Genomic DNA, 19,516 nt, shown 5'->3' with positions numbered 1-19,516 from the left:
GCATCAAGAATTCAGAACTCGGATCGATGCAAAATAATGCAAAACCAAAAAGAAGTGGACAGCCAAACAAATTGAAGAAATCAGATTTGCAGAAGCTTGATAAGATGACATCAAAACCGGATCCACCAATACAGACAAGCATGGCTAAAGCTCTTAACGTGAGTCAGTAAGTTGTAAGCTATCAACTAAAACAAAAGTCGAAGAAAAAATGCCATAAAAAACCTAAATGTCATCATTTTAATGAGAGATCGGTGCAGATTAGGAGGCAACGTTCATGGCCCCTCTACAAGCCTCTCCATAAGGACAGATGGCGAAAGTTCATTACAACTGATGAATCTTGGATCTATCTATCTGATACCAATGCTAAATCTAAAGTTCAATATCTTAGTCGTGAGCAGAATAGGCGAGACTTGACACCCTCAACCACGGTGCCTCATTCCAAAGGGGTAATGGTTTGGATGGGCATATTCGCCCATGGTGTGACCAAACCTCTGTTTGTGAAACCTGGGGCCAAAATAAATTCTGAGTATTACATACAGAAGACATTAAAGCCCTTTCTTAAGGATGATTACTGTAGATTGTACCCTAATGGTGATGCTGTGTCTTCCATTAGGACTCTGCCCCACCGTATGCATCTAAGGTCACCCAGAAATTCCTTACAGATCAGCAAGTGCAATTCCTGAGACCAGAACAATGGATTCCAAACAGTCCTGAAGCTGCACCATGCGACTACTACTTATGGGGACATCTGAAAAACAAACTGACTAAGCGAAGAATTTCTACATTGAGAGGCTTTCAAAGAGCTATTAGAGAAGAGATGAAGAAAAAACCCCAGGAAATCATTTTGCGGGCTCTAAATTCATGGTTAAAGCGTTGTAGACAAATCTATTATGCCGGAGGTCGACATATTGAGAAGCATCGCTAAATTTATGTAATAAATCTTGGAAATAAAAACATTCGAAAATGATCCCTATAATTTTTTGTTACCCTGTATATCACAGAATTATTGAAAAAAATTTAAAAAAAAGCGTATTGTTTAGTAGTATAATCGAAATCCTACACTTGGCGACATATTTCTATAAATAAGGGGAACATCCTTTCTTGAAAAAGAAACAACTTTAAGGACGCTGCTAGAGCATTGGATTTGATTAGACCACTAAATATGACGTGTCTTATGCTAACATGCCCTTAACAAATCAAATGCGAGTTAAGAAATTTTTACTTTTCTTTCACTGCGGAAGAAAATAGTCAGCAAGAAACAATATTTATTACTCTTTCATCAGTTTCTTTCAATGAGAATAGAAGGTCATATATTTGTTACGATTTTTAGATATAATTAGTTGTCTGCGCCCCCTGCTCGCTAACGCTCGCCAACCCCAGAAAATTGTTACGCAATCTTATATGGTTTGCTTCGCAAACCAAGCTCGCTTCGCTCGCTACTAACTTAGGTACATTGCAAGTGCACAAAATTCTAAGAATTCAAAACAATCATTCAAATCCATATAAAAACTTTTTTTTATTAAACAAATTACATCTTTTTAGTAAATAACTAAGTCATTAAAATAAATTTGAATTCAAATAAATGACATGTAATTCGTTAAACCTATTAGAAATGTGCAATAGTATAATTCGTAATATAAATCAAAAATCGTCAAATAAGTTCGTAATATATAAATTCGTGAAAAAAAGTGCTTTCGACAAAATACTAAAATAGAGATCTATCGACAAAGACTACTCACTTCTGCCTAGCTTAATAGTATGAGATTGCCACAGCTGATGCTCTCTGGTTATTTCAGTTTCCGTTTTTAAAAGCGCTATATGTTGAGCCACCTCAGCTAGATTTGGCATGTGACATTTTTAGCGGCAATCATTGGTCGATTCGCCGTGTAAGAGAAATAGTAACATAAACAAAACAAAGCAAACGTTGCCACCGGCGGAAGAGAAATGCAGTCAAAATTTGGGAGCCACGTAAGAGAATTATATATATTAGATTTTTATGAATTCTTATTACTTGTTAATTGATTATTCAATAAGTTTTGCTTACCTCATTTCACACGATTTAAGAAAGCAAGCCAAAAGAAGACTATGCAATGTCATTTCAAGAGTTGGCGATGTTGATTTACGTTCGCGCTGGGAACTTGACATCCATTTGACGTACAGTTAGATGCTAACAGGCTCTCTCCATAGAGATAATGGTTTTCTCTTAACTTGTCTAACTTGCAACAGAGCATAATAAGTTAGGCGAGATTGAAAATTATAAAACCACTTTAAATGTCAAAGAAAATAGAGAAGAGTTCGAAAAGTGCATATCTTATATTCCAAGTTTTTTCAGGCAATCAAACTGGTTTTGTTGTGTCTCATCCTGACTTCCTCACTAATGATCTATTTCTGTAGCGTTTTTGTTTTTCCATTGCTTAAATTTCAACTTGCATATTTCTAATTCATATACTTATAAGTTTGACTTATTTTTTTCATAAGAATTCTAAAAGACTGTGTTGAGGGAGGTGTTTATTTAACACCCTGTATCTAAGCAATCTCATTAATAAAAAAACATAATTTTTTCATTTTATGGCCTTCTCAAAAATGACATATTTCCATTGGCGTTCATTAATATTTTTCTTAGCATACAAATTAATTTAAACTAAAGAATATAAATAGCATATGAATAACAGAAAAAATAAAGCATTATGCTTCTACGTTATTCCTAAAGATTTATATAAGTTTTAAAAACTCTAATCATAAAAGGGATCATTCCTCGTTTTTATCTTTGTAAAATTAATTTATTTTATTCGAGATTAGACAAATGGTGTTTGACCGTTGCTTTGCTGTCTTGACATAAAGGAGAATTGATTTTTCTTTATTTAGTTTTTTTCAGTCTTGATTCGTAATCTGTGCAGAAAACGAATTTAAGCAAATGTTTCATTAACGAAGACACACTTAAACCTTAATATTGTCATTTTAGCATCTACTCAGATACAGCGAGAGGTACAGATTCAATTTTAAATAAATCTCAAGTTATTAAAAGCTAAACGTCGAGTCCTTTGCGAAAAATAAATGATGATGAAACGTTGCAACGTGACTTATATCAAAAGGCTTCTTACCGCTGCTTTTATTGCTTGAAAATGTTTTAATAAACATACGCAAAATTTAATCAGGAGAAATCTCATTTCTTCTCTCGGAGCTATTATTAAATAAAGACAGGAATAATCTGGTATTTAATAGTTCCCGTCCTCCGCCGAAGGACACTGTAAATTCAGATTTAGCTGAAAAATTAATGCTCTTTGTTCAAAATTTTCTCCTTCGTTTCACTGTAACTGTAATCATCTCCCTTCTAAAATCGCAAACGACTGCTAGCAATACAAATGTCATTAGTCCACATATTCTTTTTCTTGCATTTTTTTCCTTAGGTTTTTCTGAATTGATGCAGCAACTCTAATGGCGCTATTATCGGCCCAAATTGTTCGAAACAGCGAGAGTATCTTTTTTTTTATTCTACGGGGGAAAATAATAAAAGCGAGAAGATAATTTAAAACAAATTCGTTCTTCCAATTTTATTGTTTTTTATTTTATTTTTCACTTATTTCAGTTGCCGCAATCGTTCGAAGGAAATCTGAATGATCGTTTTAACAAAAGAAGCAAGGAAAATTTTTTGAAAAGAAATCAAGAAAACCGATAAGAAGTTGGAATAAAGTAGAACCCCGTTTCCTTGAAATCTATAATGAGTAAAATTTAGAGAATTAAGGAACACTCCATGCAAAAACTGATAATAAACTGATATGGCCGTGACAGCTATACATTTAATGTCAACTTTAAGCGTTGCGGATTAATTATATGCTTTACAAAGACAATCTTTCTACTTTCGAACGACATCTTACTAGAATAGTTTTTGCTTCAATGAAGAGTATATGGCCAGTACTAGAAATAAAGTAAACAAAGCTGATAATTGCATGTTTCATTTTTTCGATAAAAAGCAATCGCATTTATCCGTCAAAAATATTCTCCATTATTTTGTAAAGATGCATATTTAGAATAAAAATTAATTAAGAATCAAATTAGAAATTATGTTTTATTTTATAGTCTAGGTAATTTTGTCTGGGGTATTTTGACGAAGAAAAACAAAGAAACAATACACTTTTAAGTATTGTTTTTACGGATGATGAATAAGGAAAAAATTTTCGAATTTGGAACAGAACGTGATTTTAATTACGTTCTGTTCACGTATCGCTTCACGACATTAAAATAAAGATTTTCTAATTTGGAACAGAACGTAAATTTGATCCCGTACAAAAATATTCATAAATGCAAGAAATTAAAACACGTTTACAAATCGTTTTTACGAGGACAGACATCAAAGTAAACATTAAGACAGATATTTAAACTTGACATTCAAAGAAAAATTTTCCAATTTGGAACAGAACTTAATTTTGATCACGTACATAAATATTCATAGAAGCAAGAAAACAAAACACGTTCACGAATCATTTTTACTAGAACAAACATTAAAGGAAATATTAAGACAGATATTAAAAGTTGACATTTAAAGAAAAATGTTCTCATTTGGAATAAAACGTAAATTTGATCACGTACATAAATATTCATAAATGGCAGAAAACAAAACACGCTTAAGAATCGTTTATACGAAGACAGACGTTAAAGGAAATATTAATACAAATATTAAAAGTTGACATTAAAAGAAAAATTCTTGAATTTGGAACAGCACGTAAATTTGATCACGTACATAAATATTCATAAATGCTAGAAAACAAAACACGCTTACGAATCGTTTTTACGAAGACAGACATTAAAGGAAATATTAAGGGATACATTAAAGAATATATTAAAAGTTGACATTAAAAGAAAAGTTTTCTCATTTGGAACAGAACGTAAATTTGATCACCTCCATAAATATTCCTGAATGCCAGAAAACGATACACATTTACGAATTATTTTTACTGCTAAAAAATAAGGAAAAATTATCTCATTTGGAACAGAACGTAAATTTAATCACCTCTGTAAATATTTATGAATGCTAGGAAACAATGCACGTTTACGAATCGTTTTTACGGCTAATAAATAAGGAAAAAATTTCTAATTTGGAACAGAACGTAATTTTGATCACCAACGTAAATATTCATGAATGCAAAGAAACAATACATGCTTACGAATTGTTTTTACGGACAATAAACTACATTTAATGTTTAGCTATATATTTAATGTAGACTCTCAGCATTACTAACTAAATATATGTTTTAAAACATATTTTTTCTACATACTTTCGAACAATTTTATTCTTTAATACTTTTAATAACAAGTAAATATGCATTATTTTCAACATAAAAATAATTTTCAGAGCAAAAGAAAAATAAAGAGAAGATAAAATGTTGCAAACAAATCTCAGATTGTAAGAAAATGTATATAGTTTTGCTTATTCGACATCCTTAAAAGAAAAAAATCCTAGAATTTTATTGATTCAATGTAAAAGAATGTGAATGTCATAAATCCAATTGAAGATGATAAAAGAGAACGATAAACTTATCATCCAATTAGAAGTTAAGCTTACTACCGCTTGAAGGCAGTGAACGCATGTAGTCAGAAAAGTGTTTTATCACCGCCTCTTGAAAAAAAAGTGCGTCACCTTCTTTTACGAATTCTAGCTTGATAGAGGAAACTCTAAAAACTTTTCTGTGTAAGTTATACAGTACAATTATTTATTCTAGACTTTTAAACGGTTGTTTTAATTACATTCGTTGAAAGCAGTTTCGCATAAAATTTAATCTAAAATATTAGGGTGACTTCACAATTTTACGTCACATATCGTATGCTCCCGTGCGTTAGATTTGAAGTAATTGCGCATGCGTACACATGCGCATACGTCAGTTTTGGTGAAATACGCATGCACCAGAGAAAAAAAATATCCTACTTACGTGAAAAAAAATAAGTGATTTTACAACAAAAAAGCTAACGTGGTAGAATATCATCTTTGACGACAAAATTAAAATAAACATTTACGATGGACGTGAATGGTATGAAAGAAACTTCCTCCAACATAAATTGCATAATTAAAGCAAATAAACAAAAAATTTGAAATATCGTGTATATCGATTTTCTTATTGGCCAAGTGCAAATCAAGCTATCATTGCAAAATCACTCGATTTATTTTAGGATTTTGTAATAACGATTCTTGAGCGTCGCCCATAGAATAAAATGAATATCAGAGCAAAGGCTTTAAAATTAAAAAAATAGCAGCATTTTATAGCAATTTTTCTTTGTTTTATATAATTTGAATTTTCTTCCATGTTTAAACTGATAAAAGAAAGCTCATCAGAGTAACGCTGTAAAAACGAGAACTGCTAATTTTTGATGTAGCGTGCAGCAGAATTTGACCTCAGCGCATGTGCTGTCACCTGTTGTCAGCACTCATCTAATTCACTCACTATACTAGCCTAGTTGCAAACGTATAGAGAAGAAGAATATATTTGTTTTCAATTATTCTTGCTACAATAAAAAGTGGGAAATTTAGAGTTTTTTTTTTCTTTCTCTCTATCCGAACAAACACATCAGCGTTACTTTAATGAAATTCTGCTATTTTGGACAAATATAGAAAGATACAATACTATTTAATTGCAGATTGATATAATATTTTCTGTTTCAATTCAAAGCAAAATGTTTTATACAAAACTTTGTTAAAACTCATCTGAATAATGCTTGCAAAAATTTTTACTTGTCTACAACAAATAACCGTCTGGATGCTAATTCAGCCATTAACCAAATAAAAAAGTTGCAAAAAAACTGCTATAATTTCGGGAAACTTGTACAGAATTTAAATTGAAACTGAGTTTAGATTATTTCCCGTCTAAGAAAATATCACACAATAGAAAAGGTTTCGTTAGCATTTGCATAAAAAGTTCGAGTCCAGTGGTTCCGTAAGGAAATCGGAAGTTTATTCCGGTTTCAAAATCATTGTATTTCAATTTTCTTTGTCACAAAAACATTCATCAGCTTTTCAATATTTATAAATAATTTAATTCTCATTCGTACTTTATATACAATTTTTATGATATTTAAATATTTCTAGAAATTGAAACTTGATCTATTTAAACATTTTGTACTCCAAAAGTTTAACCGAAACAAAACAAAAAAATTTTAGAATTTGTTTTCCAACAATTTTTTTAAGACTTTAAATGATACTGTTAACTTTTATGTTACTAGATACACTATCTGGCCATTAATGACCGGACACCCCTCATTTCGGATGCATGAGATGCTAGTATCAAGTCAGTAGGGCGTAGGGCCGCCACGCGCCTAAATCACAGCTTTAACCCTTCTAGGAAGGCTATCCACTAGGTGTTGGTACACGGCGGCAGGTATTGCCCGCCATTCCTCCTGTAACATGGCGAAGAGTTGAGTGGTGGTTTTGGGGCATTGTGGTCTGGCCCTCAACCGGCGCTCCAACTCATCCCAGAGATGCTCACTTGGATTGATGTCGGGACTTTGGGATGGCCAGTCAAGTTCTTGCACCTCCATTTCATCAAACCAGTCCGTGATGGCATGTGCTTTATGAATGGCAGCGTTATCGTGTTGAAACACAAACGGGCCATTACCGAACTGTTGCAACAGGGTGGGAAGCGCTGAATTGTCCAGGATGTCTCTATACCCTTCTGCGTTCAGGGTTCCACGCACTAATACCAAGGCTCCAAGGCCAAACCATAAGAAATAGGAAAAAACCATAATTCCTCCACCGCCGAACTTCACAATGGGGATAATGCACTCCGGTAGGTACCATTTTCCGGGCATTCGCCAGGTTCACACTCGTCCATCAGAGTGCTACAACATGTAGCGTCACTCATCACTCCACATAACGCTTTTTCATTGCTCTTCTGTCCACTAGCGACGTGCTCTGCACCACTGAAATCGGTGGCGGGCGTTTGATGGAGAGATGTTTGGCTTATGTGCTGCTGCTCGTCCATGGAATCCTTGTGCAATCAGCTCCCGACGAATGGTACGTGCACTGGCAACACTGCCAGATGCAGTCCGGAAGTTGGTAGCGACAGTGTCCAACGACATTTGTCGGTTTGCCTTCACTACACGTCGAAGAGATCGTCGATCCCTGTCGGACATGATTTTGGGCTTGCCGGGTCGGGACTGCGGCTTTTCACACCCTCTCGTTCCCATTTCAACACGACGTCACCAACTGTTGACTGTGGTACCTAAAACTTGTCGGAGATGGCACGTATGGAATGACCAAATCGGTGGGCACCTATGATCATGCCCCTTTCCGCCTCATTCAGCTCTCGTCGTCCACTCATTTTCACTGTTAACGCTCGTATGGCCGTCGCCTGCTTGCGAGTGGTCTTTCCCCCACCACAGGTTCCGTATTTATTCCACCTGGACGAGTCCACCTGCCATTCAAGGGGTGTCCGGTCATTAATGGCTAGATAGTGTATATCTGAGCAGATATTTGAGTTTATTGTGTATTAATAAGAAGCATTAGACTGTTTGTGATATTTAAATGTTTTATGTTTCAAAGCTTCATCAATAGCAATAAACAAACTAAGGTTTATTTTTCGGAGTAATAAAGATAATTGTCTTGAGTTAACTTGCTTACATACAAATTTTATTTCCAAATAAATACTTAAAAACACGACAATTAAATAGGCTCTTAACACGTTGAATGCCACGCTAATTTTACATGGCTTGCTCTTCTGGTCACATGGTAAGTAACTACAAACTAAATTAGCAAATGTTAGACAGATTTTGCTAGTTTTTAAATGGTTTAGCATGACATATCTGAAAAAAGTGGTGAATTATATAACCCTACGAATTGTTTAGAAATAGTGTTGGATAAAAATCTACTAAACTAAATTTATTAAACCAAGAATCACAAACAATAAACTACGTCTTGAAAATATTTATTCCCAGTCCGGAGCAAGTTGGCATCTCCGCGTATATATAAATAAAACTATTTTTGTGTGTTCTATATTGCATTAATTTCTTCAAAACATTTTGATAACGATAATAATATAAAAAAATTAAAAATTTACTCGAATTATGTGTTTCTAATAATCTTGGCTTCGCCGGTCACCGGTGACCCCCGTAACGCTGCGAACAAACTCAGTGCCGGTCACCGGTAACCCCCATGGCATTCAACGTGTTAACGATATGAACCAATTGTGCGTCATGGAAAGGTTATGTAAATTAAATTGTTGAACTTCAAAATGATTAACCTTTTACCTACGGCATCTAGTATCCTGGACCATCAGTTGTACCAGCCGTAAGCATAAGGTTAAGTGCTTACTTAAATTTCGATAAATTGATTGAAAATTGCAATATATACTTCTATTTGATATTTGGAAGGATTCAAACTAAAAAAATACATTGACTTGATGTGTGGATGATATTATAAGTTTTAATGTTATTAAGGGTTGCTCAAACGGCTACGTGCGATTGCGTCAGAATGACTGCACCTATAGCTGCACTGGGAAAAGATGTGCGTTGCATAGAGCATTCAACATCCAAAACTGTTGTTGGAAGAGGAAAGTGATCTGAAGTAAAGTCGTGTTACATATATGGATGCTTCCAGATCGAAACGGGGATTGATTTCTTGCCCCAAAGGGAGTATTCAGCATAATACTGCAGTACTCCGAAGAAACTAAGAAAAGCAATCAAAAGCAAAGGCCTTCTCGCACAACCAATAAGCCATCCTTCTCCATTACAATCCTCTCTCCCACGTCTTCCGTAAAACCCAGACGACCTTAAAAAATTCCCGTTGGGAAGTGTTAGAACACCCTCCGTACAAACCAGATATATCACTCTGTGACTTTTGCATATTTGAGCCATTTAAGAGAGCATTTTCCGTTCGGACGTCAAAGTGAAGAAAGCTGTGCTGGACTTTCTCCAGAATCAATCATAATCGTTCCACAGCAAAGGTATAAAACTGTTGCCTAAACGATGGAACCTGTGTTGCAACGCCCATGATGATTTCTTATGATTTCAAATAAAGGTATTCTTTTGATTTAACTTGTCCACTTTTTATTTGGTTAATTAATTTTTTTTAAGAACAGAATTGATTAAAACTCTAGATATTGATAAATTTTGATATTATTTAGATGTCAAAATCATTAAACTTTGATGAATGAATATATAATTCCACTTGACTCGATGCATTTCCCCAATGAGGCCTTTAATTTTTAAAATGAAGCAAAATCCTCGAAATTTTATTCTTTAATTATTTATCGCTTTTAAAAAATATTTTCTCCGAAGTAAAACGATTGGCATCCTAGTGAATATTGGAAAAACTTCAGCGATTAAAAATATGGAGTCAGTTTCACTTTTATATTCATCATACTTATTTTTATGATGTTTAAAAATTAGAACAACTCTATAATATTTCTGCTACCAGAGTGTACCAATCAGAATAGATAGTAAAAAAATTATTTCCATGAACTTGAAAGTACATAGAATCTGTATTAGTTGAGGCACAGTGCTTATAATAAAAAACGCACCAGTAAGAATATCTTTTGATTTAATGATCTGATCTCTATGTTCTAGGACTTAATCTCAATGATTTAAGGGGGTTACCACAAATATGCTGATTAATTAGTGCAGACGATATGTTAAGTTAGGAAACCTGACACAAAAATGTATTTTCTCTGAATAAACGCACCGTTATTTCTTTGAATTCAGACTTCAGAATTCAGACTTGAATTCAGACTTCCCCCAAAATATAGAGGGTAGTCACAATCTGGGAAATATGATCCCCATAGTTTGGTCTGAAGAGAGGTCCAAAGTTTGGTTTATTTTTTGCATATTTTGCATTATTTCGAGAACTTTTAAAGCGAATTGAAAAGTCTTTGCACACATCTTTGAAATTCATTTATCCAAAGATAATTCCATGAAAAATATAACTTTTAGTAATTATTTATTATTTTTTTGTTATTTTATATAATAATGGTGGAAAAACTTTGAATTGTAAGGTATACAATTTTTTAAGAGAGCTTATCGCTTTAAAGTTTGTCAAGATATAGTGAAATACTCAAAAAGTAAATATAATATTTAGGAGTTCAAACTTAAAAATGCTCTTCTGACAAAACTTTTAGAGCTATATTTCCCAGATTGTTGCCCTCTACATATTTGGGGATCAAAAATCTAATCCACGTCGAAAAAAGTTATGTTTTTCAGAGAAAGTATGTCTTTGTATCAATTTCTCCACATAAAATATCGTTTACACTGGTTAATTAGCATATTTTAAATCACCCACTGAAATCATTAAGATTAAGTCCTAGAATGTGACGATCCACTCATTAGATCAAAACTTATTCAGGGTGGTCCATTTTTAGTTTTGCATACTGTACATATTTTGCATATTATTTTTTAAATACTATTTAAGTATTAGGATTGGTTAAAATCCATTAATAGAAGGCAACTGAAACTGCTGAAAATTAACTTTTTATAAATAAATGAAAAATATTTTACCGAGAGTTTTATAATTTTCGTTTCTTTTGTGACCTAAAAACATGTTTAATGGAACACCTCATTTTAAATGGATAATTATTTTTCTTTAATCTTTTTAAAAGTATTAGTTCGTATAATTTTCTTTTGAAACTCTAAAACGAATTGAGAGAAAATGCTTATAAATTTCAAAGCAATTGGGGTATTTTGCAAAGTAATTAAATTTCGATTTAAAATGCAGCACAGCAATGCAATTCGTGAAAACAACTTCATCCTAATGAGAATTTCATTACCCGTTTTCTCTTATTTCTTAAGTACTTGAGACCTTTGGAGCACCTTAACTTTATTGGCACTTTAAAGTTAATATAAATTGCCCCCTAAAGCGGTTTATTATGCAAAATTGTAGAAATATGAACTAATATTAACCTGTTTTATAAGGCATTTTAAATAAAGAGCCTTGATGGTAGAAATCACTTAAAAATTTTCAAAATTGACCGGGCTTCAACTTATTTTGCGTTCTATTATTTTAAAATAAATATTTCATAATTGTTTCTTGAAACTAAAGTTCAAATTACATTTACAAAATGAAGACGAATATTGTTTTTTTTTTTTTAGTTCATAATATTTTAAAAAAGATTTGAGCTTTAATTGAGTGTTTAAGATAATGTAGCTTTTGTAATAATCGAAACTTCAGTAGAAATTTACAATAGCAAGTTGATTATAGATTTAATAGCATTATATATAGAATTGATGAATCTTTAATTCTATTATTACCTTCTATTAATGGATTTAAAACAATTTTTTCTTAAAACAGTTCTATCATTTGTTATTATACAGCCAAAACAATGCACCTGATAAAAAAATGTAAAGTCATGCATCAATTATTACTTAATAAAAATAACTCTTCTAAAAATTTAATCTTTTAGCTATCATTTATTTTTAATTGAAATGTATTTTACTTTATTTTATCTTAATTGTAACAGGCAGCCCAATCCCAAGTTAACTATCAATTTTTAGATTTATTAATTCAAATTAACTATCGACTTTTTGATAGGATTAACCCGCATTTGCGTCACATGAAGCGGAAAACTACGAAACCTTCCGTGGTTAGCCCGACAACAAAGGAAATGTATAGGGTCTTCTGTAAGGACTATCCTTAATATATTTAATTAGAATCCATACTCCTACTGAAGTAAATTAAAATAAGTAAACGCAAATTAATATTTAGATCAATAAAAGAACAAAAACAGTATCGAATTCTGGCCAATCACTTGTGAGGAAGAGAAGCATCAATACCTGTTTGATGCCAGATGAAACTTGATGTTTCGAATAATTATCTTATAGCCTCTCTCTCTCTCTCCGTGTACAGATATATATATATATATATATATATATATATATATATATATATATATATATATATATATACATATATATATATATATATATATATATATATATATATATATATATATATATATATATATATATATATATATATATATATATATATACATTTATTTACGTAGTATGGATGTTATACTACGTAGCCTTGTAAGTGAGCAAAAAGGCAATATTAAAAGTGCATATCGAAATTAAAATTGAATTCTTCAAATTTTTAAAGAAAAAATAACAATATTTTTTTGACTGAATTATCTTGAATTTGAATCAGAACTATATTAATAACTGAATTATCGCAAAGTTAAAGAAAATGTCTTTCAGAAATTCCATAATAATAGTATTTTATTATTAAATATTAAGCTAGAAATTATTAGACGTGGATTTGAAACTCAATTCCATCATGCTCTCCTTGCTGATGCAGTTTCAATTATCTTGAATGATTCCCAAAACTTTTCGTTCAATAGAATGGGTACTGCCATCTATTGTGAAACTAGAATACTATTCCGATTGTTCTTAAAAGCACAAAAATATATTACTATATTGTTTTAATATGTTCGCTACAAAAGTTCAAGTATGCTTAGTTCATGTATTATCTATTTGAATATTTTTAAAATAATAATGCTGCAAAAGTTTTTGGATATGCATAGATTTTGTTCTAAAAGTTTAATTTTAGCAAGAACTTACGTTCTGCACAACTATTTATTTTTGTCTCTCTAATAGAAATTATCATTAGTTTATTCATTCACTTGAAGGAAGGAATTATTTTCACCTTTTGAACTCATTGTAAAATAATTCTTCGACATTTTTGTTTTTTCATATAATTTAATTATTTCAAATTATGCCATTAATAATTAAATTCGTTTAAAAACAATCGTTGCAGTTGTGTCGTAGAATATTTAAATTCACACTGCTTTTTTCTAATTAATGTACTACGTATTTTATAATATTTTTATTTTAGATGCTTTTTTCATGTATTTTTAAAAACCATACGACTTTTTTGTATGAAACTTTTATGAAGACTTTTTTGAAAGTTTTCATCATTGCACAGAATTAAACTAAATATATAAGAAAATGAAATGTAATTAAAACTATTGAATGTATAAAATGTATGATGCTATATGTTTTGTCAAAAATTTTCCATAGATAATGTTGAAAATGTTTTTTGAATAATGGAAGCTGGATGAAGGGGGAGAAAATGTAGCATTTTAGCTGTCAAAAAATGTTTCGTATACTTTACAAAATTGGGGGTTTTCAAAATTCACTCTCCCCTTGTTCACAGAGTTGGTGAAAAATAAGACATAGTTTTCTTTTCTTAAAAAAACGCTTCTTGTTTGGTCTAGAAATATTTTCAAAATCTTTGACGTTTTACCGCGCATAAGCTGCAAGTATATAGAACTCATGAAATAAGTTCAAAATATAAGGAGAAAATGGAAAAATTAATCCGCAAAAAAGAGAGTTTTCTAATATTGTATCAATAGATACAAAGCAAATTATACCAATAAAATTGCTTGAGGAGCACTTTGAAACAAAATCGAACACATTAAGTAATAAATATCACTTAAAAAACAGAAAATAAAATGTAAAGAAAAAGCAGAATAAAACACAAAACGAAATCTATGAAGCGAGTAGCGAATTCAAATGAACTTTTAAGAATGATTTAAAGTATTTTTTCACTTATATAGCACTCCTTATATTATATTAGATAGCACTCTTTTTTGCGGATATAATCGTGCGAGCTGATGAAGAGAATTCAGAAGACAAGAGAGTTCCTGGATAAAGTATTGGAAGAAATTTGCCTTCAGATGAACTAACCCGCATTTGTATAATTTTAAAATGAGATAAAATAAATTTCCAAAATTTTAAATTCAAATGTACAGGGAACAAAAAATAAAAAGAAATGAACCACCCTAAATATCTTTCGATCAGATTATTTAAAAAAAGTCGCATATTTAAAATTCAATTTCTCAAGAATTATTTGACCGATTTTGTTCGAATTTCGTATTTTGTCTTATAAAATTACATTCCTTAAATTGACGTAAACATCTGTGCACCTCACAATTCTCCTTTTTCTCGACAATTATTAAAGGAAATAATGAGAAATAATAAATATTTACTAAAAATTACTTTTGCATGGAATTATATCCGGATAATTGAATTTTATAATTGTGTGTAAAATTTTTCAATTCGTCTTAAAAGTTATCAGGATATGGTAAAATATTCCAAAAATTAAGCCATCTTTTGACCGCTTTCTTTACAAAACTATGGGAACCATATTTCCCAGATTGAGACGACCATTTTGAGGGTTAGAAATCCGAATCTGTTGGAAATAATGTTTGTTTATTGAAGGAACGTTTTTGTGACTTATTTTATAATTTAAAATATCGTCTGAATTAATTAACTTAATACATGTTACCCCCTTGAGTCCTAGTAAGTGAACATCCGATCATTAGATCAGAAATTATTCATGTTCTTTTTTTCACACACACCGTACAACAATTATTCGTGTCACCTCATAAAAAATACCAATCGACAAATAATTGCATTTTTTTTTTCAATTTAAACACAATCTAAAACTATTCTCTCTCTTGAAGGTAATAAAACAAACTAATGAAAATTCCATTCCAAATTCTATTCGTGTTTGGCATTGTCTTCCGCCATTGTTAAAGGTAAATAATTGATCGCATTTGACCCCCTTAATTTCAGGACTATTTAATTTCATTCTCCAGAAACTTGCACAATAGCTGGCTGATTGGCGTCGTAACATTAAATGCATCCTCGCCAACTCTCCACCCCATTACAACTGCCGAAATTTCTATATCCTTAACGAGCAAACACAGCAGCTTGCGACAAAAGGACACTTTCTCAATCGCACACCCCTTTCAATCGGCGACGAATTCGATTTCCCGATAGAAGAGAAAGATTTCACCCACCCATTCTGAAACCACCCCTTGTCTTGTGGAACAAAAGAGTTGCCACTAGTTGCCTCCGTTTTCTAGATTGTTTTCGGTCACACTTGTCACATGCTATGCATCTCACTTCGATTAGCTTTAACGAAGTTTGGGGCAGGAGACCGGCTTATTAGCGCCATGAAAACAAAGGCACCCAATGCTCGCTTTGTCCTCACTATCCATTTTGGGTAATTAGCTAGAGCGAAGAATCCATTCATGTAGGCAATAGCGATGATTTAGGGCGTTTTTAATATGCGTTGATAGCTGATTTCGGTGCCTGTTGATGGGTTTCTGAACAACGAGTTGTTTTAGTTATTAAAATGTAAATAGTCTGTGTAAATGATATTTCAGGCATGGGCATTTCCAATTTTCTAGAGGAGATTTCCAATTAAAAATCATTTGAATGTGTAATTGCATAATCGAAATATTTGAATTCGAGTAAAATTAATTAAGATCATTGCATTTCGCAAACTATTATTTCATCATTCAAAGGACAAATGCCTTTATTAATATAACTGGTTAGGTTCAACTAAAAATGAATAATGATGTGTTTCTTGTTCATTATTAAACATTGGAACTTTTGAAATGATTGCTGCTATAATATTGGGCCATTTCGCTGATGCATTTTCCTTATTGTATAATTATTAAATTATTATTATGTTACTATTATAATATTTTTAGTAGTATTATATCATTTTGTAAGAATTATTGGCCACGCTTGTCCCATACTATGTATCTCACATGAAGTTTGGGCAGTACGCCGACTTATTAGCGCCATGAAAAAAAGACACCCAATGCTCGTTTTGTCCTCTCTATCCATTTTGGGTAATTAACTAGAGCGAAAAATACATTTATGCAGACAATAGTGATGATTTAGGGCGTTTTTAATGAGCGTTGATAGCTGATTTCGGTGCCTGTTGAAGCGAGTTGTTTCAGTTATTAAAATGTAAATAGTCTGCGTAAATGATATTTCAGGCATAGTCTAATTTTCAAGAGGAGATTTCCAATTAAAAATCATTTGAATGTGTAATTGCATAATCGAAATATTTGAATTCGAGTAAAATTAATTAAGATCAATGCATTTCGCAAATTATTATTTCATCATTCGAAGGACAAATGCCTTTATTAATATAACTGGTTAGGTTCAACTAAAAATGAATAATGATGTGTTTCTTGTTCATTATTAAACATTGGAACTTTTGAAATGATTGCTGCTATAATATTGGGCCATTTCGCTGATGCATTTTCCTTATTGTATAATTATTAAATTATTATTATGTTACTATTATAATATTTTTAGTAGTATTATATCATTTTGTAAGAATTATTGGCCACGCTTGTCCCATACTATGTATCTCACATGAAGTTTGGGCAGTACGCCGACTTATTAGCGCCATGAAAAAAAGACACCCAATGCTCGTTTTGTCCTCTCTATCCATTTTGGGTAATTAACTAGAGCGAAAAATACATTTATGCAGACAATAGTGATGATTTAGGGCGTTTTTAATGAGCGTTGATAGCTGATTTCGGTGCCTGTTGAAGCGAGTTGTTTCAGTTATTAAAATGTAAATAGTCTGCGTAAATGATATTTCAGGCATAGTCTAATTTTCAAGAGGAGATTTCCAATTAAAAATCATTTGAATGTGTAATTGCATAATCGAAATATTTGAATTCGAGTAAAATTAATTAAGATCAATGCATTTCGCAAATTATTATTTCATCATTCGAAGAACTAATGCCTTTATTAGGTCGACTTATTTGGGTTCAACTAAAAATGAATTATGATGTATTTCTTGGTCATTATTGAGCATTGACACAATTACATTGATAGTTTCTATAATATTGTGCCATTTCGCTGATCTGTTTTCCGCATTGTATATTTTTAAACTTAAAAATGAAAATAATATGCAATTGCATAATCAAAATAATTTATTTCGAGAAAAATTAATTAAGATCACTTAATTTCACAAATTATTATTTATTTATTCCTTGAAAAAATACCTTCAAAGTGTCGGCTAATTAGGTTCAATTTAATATGAATATTGATATGTCTTCATTAATAAAATAATAACTTCTTGTTCGCTATTAAACTTTGCAAAGTTACGGTTCCAACTACACTATTGTATAGTTTTAACTATCACGCCTTAATAAATTGTTATTATAGAGAGTACTATGATTATAATATTAGTAATATTATATTAAATAGTAAATTAATAGTTTTTGGCCACAACTGCTAGATACTGCTCATCTTATCCCGATTAGATAAAACATTAAAAAAATTTACATTCTTACAAAACATTACATTCTTAAAAAACATTAATTTTATTTATTAGGATTATTTAATAAGCTACTTAAATTATGGATTAATTAAATGCAAGTATTTTTTATAGTTTTCTAGCTGTGATTAAGAACATTATTTCATGTACCCTATGTGTAATCCATAACTTGAATATCTATTTGGGAATCATAAAAGGTAAAATTAAAATTATATTTATATATTTATTTTAACTGTTGAATTTATGTAATAAAAATTGTTAATAATTGATAGTAATAAAAGAACCGCATTAATTAGAAACTCTGTCCTTTTATACAATAAGTGAGAATTCTGACCATTGAATGAAATATTACCTGATTGGAAATTCCATTCCCTCCAATAATGAAATATGAGATAACAGTCGACATGTTTCAAGCATTTCAAAAACAGCTCCCAATTTCTAGACTTGCCAGACGTGAAAGTGAAGAAAAGAAAAATAACTTGAAATAAAAAACAAAGTTGCAAACGAAAAAAGATAAATTCGTTATCAGGAATTCGAGAAATCTATTGTTTCACTTTGTTGGAATTTCGGACAAAAATTCAATTTCGATAACGCTAGAATTAATTCCACCCCAGTTATATCAACTCATCTTGATGCCCTGGAATATTGCTTAGTTCTTTTGGACTTTTTTTGATTTTCTTGCATAAGTTTTTCCCCTCCCCTTCATAACGCATGGAAAATCATTTGACCCTGATTTGCCTCTCTGCCATTGTAATTTTTCTTGCTCTGTTCTTCACCTTTTTGTTTCTTTTTTTTTTAGTGCCGCAGTGGACTGATCGTTAAGACACGGTTCCCAGCAGATCACCGAAGTCAAGTCAGTGCGCGGGTGGGTGACCACTTGGGTCAGTCTGCGTAGGGACCGAGGGTGTGCGGTATTGGTCCTCGTTAAACTGTGCTACCGTAAAGTGCTCGACTTCGCGTGCAGGTCGTCGGGCTACAGAAGCGGGCGTGCCACCCCCTCTGCAGAGGATCAAAATTGTGATGGCATGTCTTCTGATCATCTTCAGGGATGTTTCTCAAACCGTCGCCAATAGCCCATTGTGCGGCTCTAGTGCGACGTAAATGAACTACAACATCATCCTTTTTATCTCTTAGCTACTGTGGGTATTTTTCCTTTTTTCGTTGGCAAACTTTGCGGTTTTTATTTCAAACCATTTTTTTTTTCTTTACCTTCACGTCTCGCAATTCTTGAGCGCCTGTTTTCGAGAGCTTGAAACATGTCGACTGTTATTTCTAATTTGTATATTTTTGAAGCGAATGAAATTTTTATTCAAGTAATACCTTACAACTTCCGTTTCTTGGAGTTATTTAGCATTGAATAAAGTGTTTAAACGTAATAATATTTTTTTCTGCCTCAATTGATTTTTCTATCTACAAATATGGCAAAACCCTTGATAATGAAAT

At 31.8% G+C, this 19,516-nt stretch overlaps 1 protein-coding gene across 1 annotated transcript in view; it reads right to left on the bottom strand.

The window, feature by feature from the left end:
• The window catches only part of LOC107438345 (protein lethal(2)essential for life), a 75,317-nt gene extending 55,900 nt beyond the window's left edge, over nt 1-19,417 (bottom strand). The window contains exon 1 of the mRNA XM_087153380.1: nt 18,426-19,417. Within this exon, the coding sequence (XP_087009506.1) occupies nt 18,426-18,490 (65 nt within the window). The 5' untranslated portion in view covers nt 18,491-19,417. The remainder of the gene's footprint in view (nt 1-18,425) is intronic.
• Nucleotides 19,418-19,516: the final 99 nt, after the last annotated feature.

This window comes from Parasteatoda tepidariorum, chromosome 10 (genome assembly GCF_982258835.1).
Source record: "Parasteatoda tepidariorum strain Cologne lab strain chromosome 10, Ptep-v5.0, whole genome shotgun sequence".
Classification (NCBI taxonomy): domain Eukaryota; kingdom Metazoa; phylum Arthropoda; class Arachnida; order Araneae; family Theridiidae; genus Parasteatoda; species Parasteatoda tepidariorum.
The sequence above is the reverse complement of the archived record's forward strand: the minus strand, read 5'-3'. Positions and strand labels throughout refer to the sequence as shown.